Source organism: Tenrec ecaudatus, chromosome 1 (genome assembly GCF_050624435.1).
Source record: "Tenrec ecaudatus isolate mTenEca1 chromosome 1, mTenEca1.hap1, whole genome shotgun sequence".
Taxonomy (NCBI): domain Eukaryota; kingdom Metazoa; phylum Chordata; class Mammalia; order Afrosoricida; family Tenrecidae; genus Tenrec; species Tenrec ecaudatus.
This window is the reverse complement of record NC_134530.1, coordinates 6,089,119-6,108,488: the sequence shown is the minus strand read 5'-3', so window position 1 is coordinate 6,108,488 and position 19,370 is coordinate 6,089,119. Positions and strand designations below refer to the sequence as shown.

At 55.4% G+C, this 19,370-nt stretch overlaps 1 protein-coding gene across 2 annotated transcripts in view; it reads left to right on the top strand.

Moving 5' to 3' along the window:
• Nucleotides 1–9,430, top strand: part of RFX2 (regulatory factor X2) — a 78,858-nt gene extending 69,428 nt beyond the window's left edge. For both annotated transcript variants that reach the window (XM_075545532.1, XM_075545525.1), the window contains 6 exons: nt 1,344–1,441; nt 2,663–2,812; nt 4,796–5,004; nt 6,537–6,690; nt 7,711–7,753; nt 8,410–9,430. In XM_075545532.1, coding sequence (XP_075401647.1) covers nt 1,344–1,441; nt 2,663–2,812; nt 4,796–5,004; nt 6,537–6,690; nt 7,711–7,753; nt 8,410–8,519 — 764 coding nt within the window. In that variant the 3' untranslated portion in view covers nt 8,520–9,430. The remainder of the gene's footprint in view (nt 1–1,343; nt 1,442–2,662; nt 2,813–4,795; nt 5,005–6,536; nt 6,691–7,710; nt 7,754–8,409) is intronic.
• Nucleotides 9,431–19,370: the final 9,940 nt, after the last annotated feature.

Genomic DNA, 19,370 nt, shown 5'->3' with positions numbered 1-19,370 from the left:
CCTCCCTCTCTCTCTCTGTCTCTCTCTCTCTGTCTCTCTCTCTCCCTCTCTCTCTCTCCCTCTCTCTGTCTCTCTCTCTTTTAACAGTCTGATGATTGTTTTTTAATTAGAACCCTTCTCAAAATAAACTGTGAAATTAGCAGACTAAATGTACATGTATGTGCGTACATATCAGGGCTTCTTCATCTCAGCACTGCTGATGTGGGGCCCGAATCCTTCTTGGGGGTAAAGGGGGCATCCCATACATTGTAGTCTTCCTCCAAACATCCTAAATATCTCCCAGGAGGTAGAATTGCCCCTATTGTGAACTACCACCTTAGGTAGGTGGATGAGTGGGTGGGTGGATAGATGGATGGGTGGATGGATTGATAGATGATGAATGGATGGGTGAATAGATGGATGGGTGGGTAGATGGATGGCTAGATGATGGATGGATGGATGGATGAGGTAGATAAATGAAGGATGGATGAGGTAGACAAATAAAGGATGGATGATGGGTGGGTGGATGAGTAGATGGTGGATAAGTGGGTGGATGATGGATGGATGGATGGATGGATGGATGGATGGATGGATGGGTAGGTAGATGGATGGATGGATGGATGGATGGATGGATGGACGGACTGATAGATGGATGGATGGATGAGGTAGATAAATGGATTGATGGGTGGGTGAGTGGGTGGATGGATAGATGGATGGATGGATGGATGGATGGATGGATGGATGGATGGATGGGGTAGATAAATGATGGATGGGTGGATGGATGGGGTATATGGATGAATGGGTGAATGGTTAATGGATAGGTAAATGGTTGGATGGTAAATGGACCATTGTATGGCTAAATTAATAGGTGGGTGGGTGGTCTGATGACAGATGGATAAGTCGATGGGAAAATGCATGGCTGGATAGTGGCTGGCTGGATGGCTGGATGTTTGGTTGAGTGATGGATGGTTAGATGGATAAATTGTTACATGGTTGGAAGATAGATGGATGGCTGAATGGAGACATAGCTAGATGGATAGATAAATAGGTAAGCGGATGGACAGACATGCCCTGCATCCTCAGTTGCCCCTGTGCCTAATCAGCACTGCTTATCCTTCTGTGTGCGTATTCCTCATGGGTGGAAACTTTCACTACATTTGTCTCTGCTTGGCTTAATTTTTAAGTAGCTTTATTGATATAAATTCATGTACATACATTTTCATAGTTAAGTCGCTTGTAAAAAGAGTTGGCCATACATCATTATCATCAGTTCTAGTGCTTCTGCCCCCCCCCCTTACGTAATCCTGATGTGGGTGCAGGGCACTGCCATGCCCACTGTTGACCTCATGGTTTGCTTCTTCCAGGTACCTTGACACAGGCCATCCGTAATTTTGCCAAGAGCTTGGAAGGCTGGTTGACAAACGCCATGAGCGACTTTCCCCCGCAGGTCATCCAGGCCAAGGTAACCCTGTCCCCGGCCCTGGCTGGGTTCCCTGGGAGGGAGCCGGAGAGCAGCCCAGTCAAGGCACCCCTCTGTTGCTCAGGAGACATGAGGCCTGCCATGCCCTGGGAGGTAGCTTCTTGTCGTGCGTCATGTGGCACCTTGGTGCTGGGACACTGCTGCTCACAGAGAGGGTGGCAGATGTCACGTGGTGCAGTGACTCTGGGGGATGCAAACGAGGCTGAGGGTTCCTGTTCACACCCTCTGTAGAGAGTAAAAGTTTTGTCACAAAGAGAAGGCAGGCTGTGGAAATGTGGGCTCGTGGGAGAACGAGGAGGATTACCCGTTAGCTCGCCAGCATGTCTGGAAAAGTTGCTGGGTGCCAGTTGAGAAGGGACGGAGGCGGAGTGCCTCCTGGTCCACTGCCTAGAACTCAAACCCGATTTGTTGGGCCCGTGGTTTGTGCCTAAGAATTTTCTACAGCCAGCTGCAGCCTAGTGAGCCCTGCCCCAAGGAGGCCCACGAATGGGGCTGCAATCCACAGGTCTTCCAATGGCCGGGTTCTCACAAGTGATTTTTCCATGCCTTTCTTCCACGACATCTCTGGGTGGGCGTGAAGTTCCAACCTATTGGTGAGCTGCCCAGCACAGTCACCGTTACACCCACACACACACCACACACACCGGAACTCCAAGCCCCCGGATACCCCTATGGTTTGGAATTGATTGATGAGATCAAGATTCTCAAACATTCGTGGCCATAAGCCCCAAACACCCATCTGTCCCACCTCCCAGCGACCCTGGAGGGCAAGTTGAGCTGCCCATGGGGTTTGCAAGCACACTGCCACACACTTGGCCCTGGGAGCAGCTGGTGGGTTTGAACTGCTGACTTTTGGGTTAGCAGCCGAGCAAAGAACCAAGTAGGAGCTGTTACAATTACAGCTGGCCAGGTCACACCCCCCACAGAGGCTGGTCCTGCAGCTTGGGGGCTGAAGCCCAAGGCTCTGGATTGGAATGGCCACCCCAGAAGAGGTCCACGGGCCTTGCCTGGACTCTAACTGGCTGGAGCGCTTGGGTCTCTAGCCTTCACTCCTCTCCGTGGGAATGTCAGAGAGGTGGGTTTGCTCTTTCCTGTTTCCCTGCACCCACTAAGCTCCCTTAGTCCACTGAGCAACCCCCAAGTAGAAAGGGCCAGCTGCCCTCCCGCTGATCTGCCTCCTCCCCCAACCCCGCCCTACCCCAGGTGGGCGTGGTCAGCGCCTTTGCCCAGACCCTGCGGCGGTACACGTCACTCAACCACCTGGCACAAGCCGCCCGGGCCGTGCTGCAGAACGCGTCCCAGATCAACCAGATGCTCAGTGACCTCAACCGCGTGGACTTCGCCAACGTGCAGGTGACTTTCAGAGCGCCGGTCCCCGCAGTGGCCCTCCCTACCCTGGGTGCCTGTGACCTGCGCCCCGGCCGGCGTCCCCGCCCACAGCCAAGCCTAGTACCTAGCTTGGGTCTCGTTCAGTATGTGCACGCACTCCAGAGAATGGCGGCTTGAAGCAGAAAACAGTAATACTCTTTATTGCTGAGTTGGGGGTCCCAGTGCAGCCCGCACCCACTTGTCATCTCACTCACTGCCTTGCCCAGTGTACCATCATGCATTCGCACCCGCTCCTGTGTCCGTGCACCCCTTTCCGAACCTTTCTGAACTTGGCCCTTGGGCAGCGGATGCCCTGACCAGTGATGCTTCGAAGACGTGCAAACCTGACTCATGCTACTGTTCCCCTACAACCAGAACAAGCAGCAAACTCTCTGCCATCGAGCGGATGCCGACACAGGGCCCCTGCAAGACAGGTTTCCAAGACTGTAAATTCCTCTCCTCAGCCCCCTCCCCCCGCCCCCCCACCAGGATTCCGGTGTTTATTATTCAGTGTAAACCCCGACACGACACACCAACACGATTTTGTGCATTTGGGGACTAACAGGAAGGATCCTGGTTCAGTGGGAACTGTGCAGAGAACTCCGGGAAGCCCGTCATCCCGAGCAGCTTCATGGGAAAGCATTCCATTTAGAAGTCCCGGCTTGCTTTCTTCCGTTCGCTGCAAAGATCTGCTCTTGTTCATGGGACCCCTTCACCCCCATGGTTCCGGCTCATTCGTTCTGTCTCAACTGACATCTGACTGACACGATGCCGGACAGATGGCACACGGTGCTGCTCCCGTGCCCCCGGCTCCAATAAACACAGCGAGGCTCAGACTCAGGTGCTACTATGTAGCCGGACCGAGGACCTGGCGGGCATGCATGCGGCTGTGGCCTCCGGTCCAGGAGAAAACAACTTTGGCAGGCCCAGGACCTAGGACTCTCTGCCAAGACTGTAAATCTTTACAAGAGTATAAAGCCTCATCTTTGCTACTGCGGAGCAGCTGGGGGTTTCAAACTGCTGGACTTGACGTTAACAGCCCAAGGCATAACCACTCAGCCACCCTGGCTCCTTGCTCCTCGTATAGGCCCTGTCTACTGGTGGGCTGAAAACTGAGCTCCAGGGATGGAGGGTGACTCTGAGTCTGGAATGAGCGCTTTTTAAGTACGAGGCGTGGCTGTGTCTATTCAGTATGTGTACATCGGTGTTGTCAGCCCCCCGGGTTTGCCCTGACTCGTAGGACCCCATCTACAAGGGGACAGAACACTGCCCGGTCGTGCACCAGCCCCGTGAGCAGTCTGCAGAGTGCAATGCGGTGCACCATGGAGCTTTCATTGGCTGGGCTTTGAAAGTTGCCAGGCCTTTCTTCCTCATCTTTCTTAGTCTGGATGGGCTGCTGAGACCTGTTCACATCCTGCTATTGTTGTAAGGTGTCATCAAGTCGTTTCCGGCTCACAGCGACCCTGTGCACACCAGAATGGAACCCTGCCCCATCCTACACCATCCTCATCCTCACCATTGTCCCTGCGTGTGAGCCCATTGTTGCAGCCGCGGTGTCTGTCTGTCATGTCGAGAGCACTCCTCTTATCGCTACTTTGCCAAGCACGATGCCCTTCTCCAGGGACCGGTGTCTCCCGACAGCATGTCCGAAGCACATGAGATGAAATCTCGCCACCCAGGCCTCTAAGGAGCATTCATTCTGGCTCATGCTTCTGAGACAGATTTGTTTTTTGCTTTTGGCAGCCCACAGTACTTTTAATATTCTCTGCCAGGTTCAGCATCGTGGCCCTACCCACATCCTCACTGACAGGGACTGACTGACAGGGAGGTGCCCGGGTTGGGGTCTGAGCCCAGAGGTCAGGGTCCCTACCTGAGCACAAGGGAGCTCCAGATGGGACTGGGGCTGGCGGCCGCAGTGGGCGGGTGGGGAGGGCGAACCCCTCCCTGACCGCCTGGGCGTGTGCGCAGGAGCAAGCCTCGTGGGTGTGCCAGTGCGAGGAGGGCCTGGTGCAGCAGCTGCAGCAGGACTTCAAGCTGACTCTGCAGCAACAGAGTTCCCTGGACCAGTGGGCCAGCTGGCTGGACAACGTGGTCACCCAGGTCCTCAAGCAGCATGCTGGCAGCCCCAGCTTCCCCAAGGCTGCCAGGCAGTTCCTGCTGAAGTGGTCCTTCTACAGGTAAGGCCCCGCTGCCCCAGCTCCCAGGTGGCAGCCCACCCACCTCCCTGAGTGTGGAGAAAGGTGTAGTCTGGCTGGCCTGGGGTAGGGATGAGTGCAGTCCTGTCCTTAGCAGTGATCCAGCAGTACCAGGTACAACAGATGAAAACACCACTGGTCCTGCACCACCCCCCTAATCATTCAGGGGTCAGACTGCTGTGCCAGAGGGTTCTCCTGGGCTGGCTTCCACAAGTCCACCGCCAGGCCTTTCTGCCTAGTCCATCTGAGTCTGGAAACTCCGCTGAGACCTGTTGAGCATCCTAGCAACACAGCCTCCATGGGCAGGCAGGTGGCAGCTGTGCATGGGACACACTAAGGGCAGTGGCTGAGCCCCTGCAACTGACCGTGAGCTTGGCCCTGAGAGGCAGGGCTCCCCAGGGAACATCTGGGGCCTAAAACGAGAGGACAGAAGCCCAGTACCAGCTCTGGTGACCCAGCAGAGGCTTGCATCCATGAATCTCTCTCTACCCAAAAAGCAGACCCACCACCATTGACTCCTCCCAGCTCACGGACACCCCATGCGCGTCACCTTTGCAGAGGGAAGCGCCAGGCCTTTCTTCCAACGTGCCTCTGGGTGGCCTTGAACTACCAACCTCACAGTCTATAGAGAATCATTCACACCACCCACCCACTCCTCTTGCCATCGAGTTAGTTGATCATCACCTGGAGCAACCCCACACGACAGAATAGAACCGCCTCACTGGTTTTCCAAGGTGGCAACCTTTACACATATAGACAGGCACGTCTTTCTCCTTTGGCATTGCTGGTGACTTTGAGCCTCCGGCCTTTCGGTTAGCAGCTCAATGGTTAGCCCAGCACACCACCAAAAAGTCAAAACCAACCTCACTGCCACCGAGCCACTTCCGACTCAGAGCGACCCCATATAGGACAGGGTAGAACTGCCCCTGCAGGTTTCCGAGATTTCTAAAAATCTCTACGGGAGTAGATGGCCTCATCTTTCTCCAAGAGGCAACTAGTGGTTTTGAACTGCTGACCTTTTGGTTGGCAGCCCAACAGGTAACCACTATGCCAACAGGCCGAGGGCAGGGTTTGGCCACCGCTGGGAGTTTGCCTCAGAGGTTGTGTTGCAGGAGTAAAATGATGAGCGCTAAGGAACTGGAGGAGCCTTGAGGGGGGCAGGGACAGGGGACAGGCCACCATCCAGAGCCAGTGTCTAGCCTCTTCTCTGGAGTACTTATCCAGGCACTCCGCTCTTCCAGGTGGCCGGGAACAATCTCATGGCTTATTGCACTGAGGCTGGCCCCTCTTCCCCTCCCTCCACCCCATCCCTACCCCTTTCTTCCGATGGGGAGTCAGCAGCCCCATCCCCAACCAACATCACAGGCATGGTCTCTAAGCCCCTCGTGTGCCAGGAGTCCCACTGGTAGCCCTCACGGGCAGGCCGGCTTCCCAGATAAGCCTAGCCGAATAACTCTGCCAGATTGGCGGTGGCCAGTCTCATGCCGTGCCCTGCCCCGCCCCGCCCCTGGCAGCTCCATGGTGATCCGGGACCTGACCCTGCGCAGCGCCGCCAGCTTCGGCTCCTTCCACCTGATCCGCCTGCTCTATGACGAATACATGTTCTACCTGGTGGAGCACCGTGTCGCCGAAGCCACCGGGGAGACGCCCATTGCCGTGATGGGAGAGGTAAGGTCCTGCCTGGAGCAAGGACCCCTACGAGGCAGAAGGGGGTCCCGGGGCAGACTCTGGGACCCCGTCACTAGGGCCAAAGAGGCCAGTGAGTAGACAGAGCCTGCGTTCTGGGCCCATCCGAACAGGTGCCAATCCCACTTCCTGGGGGCTGTAAAATACACCATGTTCATGGCTCTAAACCACGCAACTCGGTCACACTGCATACATGTGCATGGTGACGTGACCATCAGCACTATCTAGTTCCCGAATATTCTCATTCTTAAAAAAAACACACCAAGCCCTAGGCAACCCCTAAGCTTTCTTCCATGGAACTGCCTCCTCTGAGCTCTCCACGGAGGGGGACGCTTCCGCTGCAGGCCGGGCCTCCGCGGCTGGCCTCTTCCTCTCGGCAAATGTTTTCCAGGGTTATCCCTGATGTAGCCGGTCTCAAAGCTTCATTCCCTTTCTTACCGCAAACCCCACGGCCTTAAGTCGCCTCCGACCCCTTCCCTTGTGCGTGTCAGGCTGCCTCTTTTAACCCATCCCTCTGGGGGTGGACACTGGGGATGTTCTCACCCCTTGGCTATTGTGACCGGTGCTGCTACCCAGGCTGGGCACAAGCATCTGCACAGGTGCCTGCTTTCTGGTCCTCTGGGTGTGCCCCGGGAGCAGCTTCGCTTGCTGTAGCCACAGGCCTCTGATGGGGCAGTGACCGGAGTCCCACAACTGGCCCGACCCCATGAGGAAGTGTGGCTGTGCCCCACATGCCTGCATGGGTCTTGGACCCTGGAGGGAGACCCTAGGTAGTGGAAGTGGTTCCCCCACACCCCAGAAGCCAGTCTCAGCCTCTCCCATAGGGTGCTCCTTGCCGACTCCTCGTTCCCATGGGTGCTGTGTCAAGGAGCACTAGGTGCCCAACAGTGCCCAGACTGTCTCAGCAGGGAACACAAACTGCCTGAGGACACTGGGCGCCCAGGCCCCAGGAAGCGCCGCCAGCCCATGCTGGTATCCCTGAATCAGGCTTCTCTCTTGCAGTTCAACGACCTGGCCTCCCTGTCGCTGACACTGCTGGACAAAGGTAGGGGGACCGCCAGCTCCCTCGGGGCCCTTTCTTGGGGGTTGGGCCTGGCTTTCCCACCCTGCGGTAAGCAGTTGGAGGCTCGGGGACTACACAGGGTTAAAGCTCTCAGCTGCTAAGTGAAAGGTTAGAGCAGCGGTTCTCAACCTGTGGGTCACGACCTCTTTGGGGGTCAAACGACCCTTTCACAGGGGTCGCCCGATTCATAACAATAGCAAAATTACAGTTACGAAGCAGCAATGAAAATAATTTTATGGTTGGGGGGGGGGGGGTCACCACAACATGAGGAACTGTATTAAAGGGTCACATTAGGAAAGTTGAGAACCACTGAACTAGAGGTTCTTGGCTGCCTTGATGTGCTGCAGAAGAAAGTCCTGGCCACCTGCTTCCCCCCAAAACCAGCCATTGGGAACACTCTGGAGCAGTTTTATCGTGTGTCTCTCATACAAACACACACACGGGAGCTGGCCCCAGATCAGCGGGGAATTAGGGGGGTGGAATCACCTCAGTGGGGACTCTGACAAGAGGCAGCTAAGCCCTTCCCACTCCACTGAAGAAACATGTAATCCTGCTCCACAGTCACCCCACTTCCCGGGAGGGGACACTCGGCCAGTGGGGGGTCGGGCAGGAGGCGCTGATAAGGCCTCTCTCCTCAGATGACATCGGCGAGGACCGAGGGAGCGAGCCCCAGGGGGACGCCGGCCTGGGCGAGCCCCCGGTGAAGCGGGAGCGCAGTGATGCCAACCATGGCCTGCAGGGCATCTAGCACAGGCTGGGCTTCCAGAGGGTCCCGGCCGGGCCCCTCCCCCCTGGAGCCCACAGCCCCACACCACCTACAGTGCCTCTCCAGCGACGTCACGTTGGGGTCACGTGGTGCCTTTGGGGGATGGGGGTTGCAGCTGCTCCAGGCCCCCAGCCGTGAAGAAGCCGCAACCTCTGCTCTGCTCTGCGTGTCCTGGCACCCAGCTCCTGACTGTCTGAGACAGACAGACGGACCCACCGGGCTCATTCCCAGCCTCCCAGTGCCCACATCCGCAGCCACCTCCCCACATGGTCCGGGTCCCCCAAGAAGCAGACTTGCCCACGTGTGCCAAGGCCCAGTGGCGCCTTCAGCAACTCAAGCCCTGTGGTCTGCTCCGCTGCTGGAGGCAGCGGGCCTTTGTCCCCGGCCCCGGCCCAGGATCCGATCTGGAAGGCGGAGGTTTCCAGGCCCTTCTGAGTGGCCTGGGCCCAGCGGTCTGCAGCACCTCCCTGCCTGGGGCGCACCTGCAGCCCCAGCGCCGATGTGCCGGTACCCCACAGAACCTTCCGGAACGTCACCTGTGCGTCCGCCACAGCGAGGAGCCATCGGACCGCGGGCAGGTCCGGAGACCAGGCCTGCAGCCCTGCGCCGCACCCCCGGGGGTGAGCTGTGCGCCGTGGCTCTGCAGAGACCCCTTCCTTCGCCCCGAGGGCACGGCTGGTCTCCCCGCTGTAACAGTCCTTTTGTTTTCTTTTTTCCGAAATGTGTTGGTACCATTGTTCTGTGCTCACTGGTTACTAGACTGTTTCCTGTGCCTGTGTATCCCGCAGCGCGCTCGGTCCCAAATCCGTCCGTCCGCTCATCCACGCGCCAGAAGGTGTAAGGAAACTCCCGTGGCCTTCCAGACCCTTCCTTCCCAAAGGACCAGGGGCCGACTGTGCTCCCCAGGCGCTGGCCTGGGGTCGGGGTGGGGGTGGAGGGAGATCGCACAGCCGTGGGGAGGGGAGGAGGATGGGAGAGGGAGATCGGCGTTCATTTTAGAAGCCAAAACACACACACACGTACGTACACACACGTACGCGCACACACACGTACGCGCACACACACACACGCACGCACGCACACACGTACGCGCGCGCACACCGCTCTGGTCGTAATCTCCACGCCGGGCCTCAAGAGCTCAAGACTTACAGAAGTCAGACAGAGAGAATGTGTCTGGAACCTGGCCGGCTGGCCGCGGACCCCGCTCACGGCTCACTGGTCGCCGGCGGGGCCCGGTGCAGGCTGGGTTTCTGCCTTAAGCGCCTCCTGCGCAGCGAACTCCAGGGGAGAAACATAAACAACTTAAAACACCCCGTCTCCCTCTCGTGTTTCTCGCATCCATCACGCCCGCCTGCTGGGGGGGGGGGGTCACGGTTCACAGCCCCGCCCCGCCCCGCCCCCACGAGGTCCACCTTCCCTGGGCAGTTGGCCTGGTCCAAGAAGCCACTTGCCCCGCCCTCGTGGAGGCTGCTGTTCTAGAACCTTCCAGAACAGATGGCGAGCATCATTAACAAGGCCAGCCCCTCAGCCTACGGTGTTAAGGAAGCGTCTCCTCACTCCAGGTGGGCCGTGCCTCATTCGGAGGTGAAAGGTGAGAAGACAGAGGCTCCGGTTGTTGGCGACCCCACTTGGCAGAGGGGAACCCAGTCTCAGTGCTGGAGCTTGTTTGAAACCCTGGATCCTTGGGCCCCTCCCCTAAGGAGCATGCCTAGATGGGAATGGAGTGGAGTGGGGTCCCGGGTCCCAGTTGTGCCAACACCTTCAGGAGAGGTGAGTCCCTGACTCAGGAACCGGGAGGACCCACAGGCCAAGAGGATGGTGTGAAAAGGTGGGACACCCCATTCTCGGGTACCAGTCAGGAGCCCCATCCTGCCTAGTCCCCTCACCCCTAGGAAGACAGCTGGCCTCAGGGACGCTGAAGTAGGTCTTCACGTCTTGCTCTGCTATGGCCATCTTGAAGTTATAAATCTTAGAACAAGGGGACCTGCACTTTCATATTACATTGTGATATGGGCCAGCTCTGGGAAGCTTGGTCTGGCTGCACCCACCCTCATGGCTCAGGACTGACAGCATCTCCGTGCAGTGTCACCCTCCCCTTCCTCCACCCCCACCCCCCCAAGCCCTGGCCCTGGAGACTAGGACCTAGCCCTGGGCCCCAGCCGCTGACGCCACCTCTGGTCCCACTGAGGATTGCAGGTAGGATTCGTGAGGGCAGGGATGCCCTGCAGCTGGAAGCAGAAGGGAGCCGGGAGCCAGTCTAAGCAGCACAGTTCAGGTGGAGCCTACAGGTGGGGCCCAGGGACAAACCCCTCTGCCATCCAGTCATTCCTAGTGACTCTGTAATTCAACTCACTGCCATCAAGTCGATGGTCACTCAGCGACCCTCGAGGACAGGGTAGAACTGCCCTTGTGAGCGTCTGAGACTGCCACTCTTTACGGGAGTAGAAAGCCCTGTCTTTCTCCCGTGGAGCGGCTGGTGATTTCCAACTTCTGGCCTTGCGGTGTGCAGCCCAAATTGTAGCCACTACACCACCAGGGCCCTCTATAGTGACCCTATAGGACAGGGTAGAAGCGCCCCTTGAATGTCACACTGTAACTTTATGGGAGTGGATAGCCTCATCTTGCTCCCTTGGAGCGGCTGGTGGTTAGCTCAATGCGTATCCAGGGCTCATACCAGGTCCCAGACACCAACAAGGAGGGCACCCTGCCCCACCAAGAGCCTCAGGCAAATCCTGCTGCAGATCTTGGGCTGGAATGTTCCTTGGTCCTATCTTGGGCCTTTTTTTTTTTTTTCATTCTCAACTGTGATGGAAAGATGCGGCAGCGAGTACACGCACTCAACAGTCCCCGCATGCTTGAGTCCGTCACGCTGACCGCTGACCTATGCGCCAGCACCCTCCTCCTCTGATGCATCCCCTCCAGGGAACAAGGATCCACTGCTTCCTAAGGTCCCCATCTCACCTTTCAGATGGCTGTTGTCACACTAGTCCCAGAGAGAGTTCTTTAAAAGAACCTGGTGCCTAAAATTGATAGGACGGAACTATTGAATTGTATGATGTGTGGATTCTATGCCAATAAAACTGTGAGAGAAACAGGTGCTCCAGGCAATGAGCACTGGGGTCACTGAGGTACACCTCTGGCTCTGAACCAGAGGTTGGCGGTTCTAAGCCAGCAGCCCCTTTGAGGGAGGAAGATGGGGCCACCTGCTTCTCCAAAGCATCCACAACCTCTGGAAACCCAAGGGGGGGGGGGAGCTGTTCTTCGATGTCCCACGGGGTTGCTATGAGCTAGATCATCCACTAGATGGCAGTGGATCACTGGTTTAATGCTTCAGATAAACCAAACTACAATCTGATTCAAAGGGGTGGGGACCCCCTTTTCTTTTTTTGTAATGTAAGGTTGAAAGATTATCTGAGAGCAACAGCTTCAGAAAGTCATCCAGCCTCCATGGCTTCAGAAAGTCTGTGTTCTACGAGACTTTGGAGTTCTGTTCCACATTCTCCCCCTTTTGATCAGGATCAATGGTCTACTCTTTGATCAAAGTGTTCAGTGATGGTAGCCAGGTGCTAATCCAGTTTTTCTGGTCTCCCCATTTTTCGGGCAATCTCAACACCCCCCTCCCTCCAAAAAATAGATAGATGATAGATAGATACACAAGCCTGACGTGGAGTCAGTTTTGTCTTGTTGGGACTCTCTAGGCAGAGTAGCGCTGCTTCCTAGGATCTTGGGGGCCATAAATCTTTGTGAGAGGATCAGCTGCTGGGCTTGATCTGTTGTCCTTGCAGTTAGCGGCCCAGTGCATAGCTCACTATACCACCAGGGGTCTTTTCAAATTAGTGTTGTCAGTCTGATCTGAATGATCTGTCACTGCCAACGAGGTGATGTGCCGAGACGTAGCAACCCTGTAGGACAAGGGAGAACAGCCCCTGTGGGTTTCTGAGACTGTAACTTTATGGGGGTAGAAAGCCCTATCTTTCTCCCGAGGGGCAGCGGGTGGGTTTGTACTGCTGACTTTGCTGTTAGCAGCCCAACATGTAGCCACGACACCACCAGGGCTGCCCCAGATCATCTAAGGTGGGTGTTATCCCCATTGCACATGGGCAAACAGAGCCAGGCACAGGAACTTGCCTGGGTCCCTCAGCTTGGGAGAACCACAGTTCAGGTCCCACTCCCCTCCCCCCACCACTGCACCCCAATCTCTACCTGGGTCACTTAGCTGAAGGCCCACGGGGGAAGAGATGGGGGAGGTAGACCCAGAACTAGGTCAGGATAAACAGAGCTCAAACAGTGGCTGGAAGGCAGAGCCCAGGGGAGCAAGAGGAAGGGGCCTGGTGGCTGAGGGTGGGGTCTGAGGATACAGTAGCATCTTCAGGGACTCAGGGGTTCATCTTGGGAACTGGCCCCAAACTGGCCAATCCCTAATCCCGCCCTCCTAAATGGAGCCCTTGGGCAGGCTTGGACAGGTCTGATCCAGGAGGCAGCCACCTGATCTGTAGGACGGAGGGCACAGATCCTGGGGAGGAGTCACTGAACATGGCTACTAGTTACCACAAAACACCTGAGGGGCATGAGCTGGTTTGTAGGAGCCCTGGTGGTATTATGGGTGACCGGTTAGGCTGCTAACCACGAGGTCACAAGTCAGCAGTTCGAAACCACCAGCTGCACTGAGAGTGATTTCTACTCCTGAAAAGAGTCACAGTCTCAGAAACCCACAGGGGACAGTTCCACCCTGTCCTGTGAGACTGAGCCAACCCGATGGCAGTGAACTCACGTATAGTACAAGTACACTGCTGCTGTCCTCGTCGTCGTTAGCGGCTGTCCGGCCAGCCCCTGACATGCAGTGACCACCAGCACTAAACCCTGCCTGCTGCTGCACCTTTCCCCCTAATCAACTCTGGAGGCGACCACTGCCACCCTTGGGGTTTGCGCTGACTAAATCTAGTTGATGTTCAAGAAGGACGGACGACTGAAGAAGAATCAAATGCATTGGAGTGTGGAGCTGGCAAAGAATACATTGAAAGGACCGCACACCGCTAAAGGATGGAAGTCCAGAAATAAGGATGGCCAGAATGCTCCTTAGGGGCAGGGATGGCGAGACTTTGTCTCACGGACCTTGGTCACATTGCCAGGAGAGACCCATCCCTGGAGAAGGACATCACACTCGGTAAAGTGGAGGGCCAGAGAACGAGAGGAAGGCCCTCAGCGTGATGGATGGACACATGGCTGCCACTGTGGACTCGGGCACAAGAACGGTTGTGAGGGCAGCGCGAGACGGGCAGGGTTTCATTCTGTCGTGCACAGCGTTGCTCTGGGTCAGCACCAACAATAGCACATGTGGTAAGCCGAAGCCCAGACCCTCCCTCCCTCGTCTGCCTTATCTGGAAGCCCTATTGGCACCTCTTCCACAGGCAGGATGGGTGCCGGTGCATGAGTTGCGCTGACCTGCAGCTGGACCCAGGGCTCCCATAGCAGGCGCAGATTCTACCTCTAAGCCCACCCCCCCCATCCCCGTGCCCTCAAGACCCTTTCAGGGTCTCACAAAAATGTCTTCACTTGTCTTAAATTCAGATGCCAAGTGAATCATTGTGAACCCACACTGATGAGCCCAAACTCAACTTTCACAGCATCAAGTCAATTCTGGCTCAGAGCGACCCCAGAGACCCAGGGTAGGACTGCCCTTGGGGGTTTCCTAGACTGTAAATCTTTGCGGAAGTCCACAGCCTCATTTTGCTCCTGCAGAGTGGCCGATGGGTTTTGAACTGCTGACTTTGTGGATCACAGCCCAATGTGAAACCACGATACCACCAGGGCTCCTCCACAAGGCACATCGGTGGTAGGCAATTCAAAAACAATAAAACCCTCCATGTCAGCGATAAAATGCTGCTGCTGCTGCTGCTTGATGCCCTGATTCAGTTCCAATTCACACTGACCTTACGTGCAGCAGAAGGAAACATCGCCTGATTCTGTGTCATCCTCCCGATCGTTGTGTTTGAGCCCATTGTCAAAGCCACTGTGTCAGTTTATGCACACACACACACACACACACACACACACACACGATTCACCGTCTCAAACCTGATAATGGCCAAAATAGTACTATTGCTTGTTCCCAGTGTTCTCCAGTTTAATGAATGGAAGTCCCTCCTCCTCCCCCCTACACCCTCACTCTGCCACCAGCCCCACTGGGCTCCTCACTGTTCTCCCACGCAGCCAGACTCACTCACTCTCTGTTCTTTCTGCCGGGAACCACGTCCCTCAACTCTCTGCAAGGCCAACTGCTCTTTCCCTTCAGAGGGGTTTCTCCGGAGACTTAGTTCGTGTGAGAACTCCGTAGATAGATATCGGGCTTTCACTGTCATCCCTAGCCTTCTGTAAACTGGGTGCTCAGAATGGAAGCTCTAATACAATCCCCTCCTCCAGTCTTGGATTTCGTTAACAATCCTTGGATCGCACAGACTGCTTCTGTGTGGACTTAACTGATACCTCACGCAGATGTGCACCAGACCTCTTTAAGGTGTGCAAGGGCAAAAAGGTCACTTGGAGGACTGAGGTAAGGGGCGCCTGACTCAAGCCATGGTATTTTCAATCATTTCATATGCACGGGAAAGTTAGGTTAGGAGCACCAGGGAAGAATTTCAATTATGCGGTTTGGGACAAGGATGAAAAGCACATTGGACTGCCAGAACAAACAGACTGATCTTGAAAGAAGCACAGCCACAATGCTCCCTGGACAAAAGAATGGGGGGCTTCCTTTCATGTACTTTGGACATGTTACTGAGAGAGACCAGTCCCTGGCACAGACTGCTTGGTAGAGAGTGTGAAAAATAGGTGGCCTGAACCCGATGCATTGAGAGTGGTTGCTTCAATGGGAAACACACACACACACACACACACACACACACACACACACACACACACACACACTGCCATTCTGAAGCCCAACCAGGACTGAGAGCGTGCACCGGGAAGAAGCAGTCCTTGTGGGGAAGTGATTACATGTTGAGCTGCTAAGTACAAGGTCAGCCCATGCAAAACACCAGCTGCTCCTCAGAAGAAAGACGGGGCTGTCACTCCCATCGAGAGTGACAGCCCCAGAAACCTACAGGGGACAGCTCCACCCTGTCCTCTCGGGTTGCTCTGAATCGGAATCAACCCGGTGGCGGTGAGTTTGGTTTGGTTTGTTGGTTGGTTTTAGAGATGGGAGCTCCTAGGTGGTGCACACGGTGAATGCCCTCCGCTGTGAACTGAAAGGTCAGAGGTTGGAGTCCCCTTCTCGGAAGTGCCCCCGAAGAAAAGCCTGGCGGCAAGCTACTGTTAAAAAGAACCAGCCGGAAAGCCCCCTGGAGTACAATTCTACTCTGCCCCACCTGGGGGTCCAGAGCTCGGCTGGAGGGTCAAGGGAATACAGCAGCAGGCTAGAGGGGGGCCCTCAATACAGGCTAGTGGGGTGCAGCCCTGGCATCCCCACACCTGACCCGTCCCTGCCATGCCTGATTCGCCTGCTTCATGAATTCGAAGAGACCTGGAGCTGGGTTTCCCTGCGTCCCGGTCCTCTGCTGACCCCATGTGGTCACTGCATGTCACAGCCTCTCCCGTTCCTCCATGGGAAAGAGTTAAGCTCAGAGCTCACTGCAACTGTTGTTTGGTAAACTACAGTGTTGCCCAGGGACGCACAGTGAGGGAGAAACTGCTTTCCTCCCCTCCTCCCTGCTTCTCGTCCTGAAACCAAAACCGAACCCACCGCCCTGGAGTTGATTCCGGCATAGAACTGCCTCTCTGGGCTTCTGAGACTGCAGCTCTTTCTGGGAGTAGAAAACCCCACCTTCCTCCCTCAGAGATGCTGGTGGTTTCGAACTGCTGACTGTGCAGTTGGCAGCCCAGTTCATAACCCACTACACCATGAGGGCTCCCGATCTTCCACAAGCAGCCTTCTCTATTTCCACTGTCTCACAGTACGCCTCCCCTCCTTCAACTCAAAACTCACTGCCTGGAGTCCATTCAGGTTCATAGCAACCCTCCAGGACAGGGTAGAACCGCCCCTGTGGGCTTCCGAGACTAACTCCTTACGGGAGTAGAAAGCCTCACCTTTCTACCTCGGAGCGGCTGGCAGTTTCGAACTGCTGACTTTGCAGTTAGCGGCTAGCCACCCAATTCATAACCCACTACACCACTAGGGCTCCTTCTCCTCTCCTTGACCCCCCCCCCCAAAAAAAAAAGACACAATGATTCATAAAACCTGGCAAAACCCAAACCGTGGTCTTCGACTGACGACGACACCATGACCTGGGCTTCGTGAAGTTTTTTTTTGTTTTTGTCCCCCCACCCCCATCTTTGTTGGAAGGCAGGAGGTTGCCAGGCCTTTCTTCTGAGGCACCGTGGGTGGCCTCCAACCACCACCCTTTCTGTGACCCATCAGCCATGACACATAGCATCAGCACGTGCCTCCTGATACCGTGGACAGAGCAGGCCGCCTCACTCTCTCACCACCACTTCCCCCTGCCCCCACGCCATTACGGCCAAAACTCAGCTACTGAGGAAACTTCAAGCCCCAGATTAAGGGGCACCCTAAAAAAATCAGCTGGCCACTTAGAAACAGCAAAGCGATCAATGAAATAACTGGACCATCAACTCGTGCACTGAAGATAGTTCCGGTGAGTTGGTACTGCCATCCAGAAAATACTTTTTAAAGAAATGGCAAGATTCTAAAGACTGAGGAAGTGTTCCGCCCGGATTCAAGGAGTCTTCCCTCTGGCGTCTGAATGCAGAGTGGACGCCTAATGGGGAGCCCTGAGAGCAGAGGAGGGCCTTGGTGGAAGGAAGGGCACATGGATCGGATCCATGTCAGCTGTTCACATCCGAAAAACCCGCCACCAGAAACTTAGGGAGTGTTCTGACAGGTGTCGGAGCTCAGAACCATGAGTCAGACTCCTAGGTACAGGGACAGGAAAATGTTGGAGCCAAAATCTCTGCCTCCCACCACACCACCTACCCCTACACGGCTCTGGGAAGAAGGTGGGGGGAGGTATTGAGAGACTCACTAGTGAGCAATTGCGGACAGGGTCCTGTGCAGTGGTATCCTGCTATGTGAAATCTCCTTAGGCAAGAGTTTGGAGCGGAGCACGTCCTCTGGATCTTAGATCCCAGTTCAGGGAAGCTCCTGGATGCAGGTGACCGCTAGACCCCAGTAGGAGGAGCCGCAAAACCCGGAACCAGAGCAAGGAATGGAATGGATGCCCCAGCCCATGGAGCAAGTACAGCTGAGTGTTCTTGTGCAGGAGGCTGGCTCATGGAGTGGGGTGCCCCCGGGAACTTAACTCAGGGAGCGGGGTTTCCTGACCCACAGGGCTTGACCTGAATGCCATAGGATTGAGGTTCAAAGCCCAGTGGTACCCCTCTTTGGGCAATGAGTAGTAGACGGGCCAGAACTCTGTACCATGTCCTGATCTGATAAACAAGTCCACCCTGAGCATGTCTCACTAGCATCACAATGTGTTACACTGCCCCCCCCCATAAGCCCTCTATCACGAATTTTGCCTTTAGGTTCTGTGTAGACATTGTGCTGGATAGTAGATCCCAGAGAGGTAAACTAATCTTTAAAAAAAAAGAATAAGAAGGGTGCCAAAGAGTTCACTCTAACTCGTGGGGGCTCTACAGGCAGGAGGGAAGTGCTCCTGTGAGATTCTGAGAGCGGAACTCTTTACAGGAGTCCAAAGCTTGTCTTCCTTCCTCAGAGGTGGCTGGAGGTTTCAAACTGCCGACCTTGCAGTTAGTAGCCCAATGGGTAATTGTGGGGGAAACCAGCCCCCCACAACTAATCACGGGTTCGGTAGACGCAATCGTCCGGTTATGGTATATAAAGATGATCGTGAAGTCTTAGAGAATAAGGGAGAAGGTCAAATAAAGGAGTCAGACACATGTCACCGCAGCATGCTCACCTGGGCGGCCATGACCTCAGCAGCCAGGTCCCAGCCCAGCTTGGGTGGAGGAGAGGGGGGAAGAGAGCTCTGTGAATTCATTTCTAACCAACACTTATATATCTCTGGGGGATGCAGGCCTCCTGATGACAGACAACCTACATTATAGGAGGGGTTGTAACATAGGCAATACAAGCAATAGGAGGGGAATGACCTAGGGGTGGACACGCAATAGTACAGGGAGGGAATAGGGGTCCATAAGTGGCAAGATGAATGAACCCTAGACTCAATCTGGCAGCCTAACCTTAGCCGTCCTTGAGTGGTCCTGATCTTGCCTTTGGGCTCGCCTTCAAGGAAACAATCACTATCCTTATCAGAGGGGATTGGGGCCTACTTAGGGGGGTCAGACTATACATTCTGGTTGCTCCAGGTGGCTTTTAACCCTTAGGGAGAATAACCTCTGACCTGCTTTCGTTGACCTTGTAGTGTACAGTCATTTACCATGTGTAGCCAGCCGCATCTTGGGCTTGGCATCTGTTTGGGGGAAATTTTTCTGTATCTCCCACGTAATCATTATGCCAGCAGGGCTCCTAGAAAGGTAAGTTAGAGAGAACCCCAGAAGACAATGAGGAGCCCTGGTGGTGCGGTGGTTACTCATTGGACTGCTAACTTCAAGGCCAGCAGTTCAAAACCACCAGCCGCTCCTCAGAATAAAGACTGGGCTTTCTATGCCTACAAAGAGTGACAGCCTCAGAAACCCACAGGGGCAGTTCCACCCTGTCCTCTCGGGTAGCTACGAGTCAGCATCGATTTGGTGGCAGTAATAATACCTTGAGGATGCGGGTGGCAGCCAACTAAAAAGGAGGGGAACCGGGGAAAAGGAGGATGTGGACGGTGGGGACCAGAGCGCTAACACACA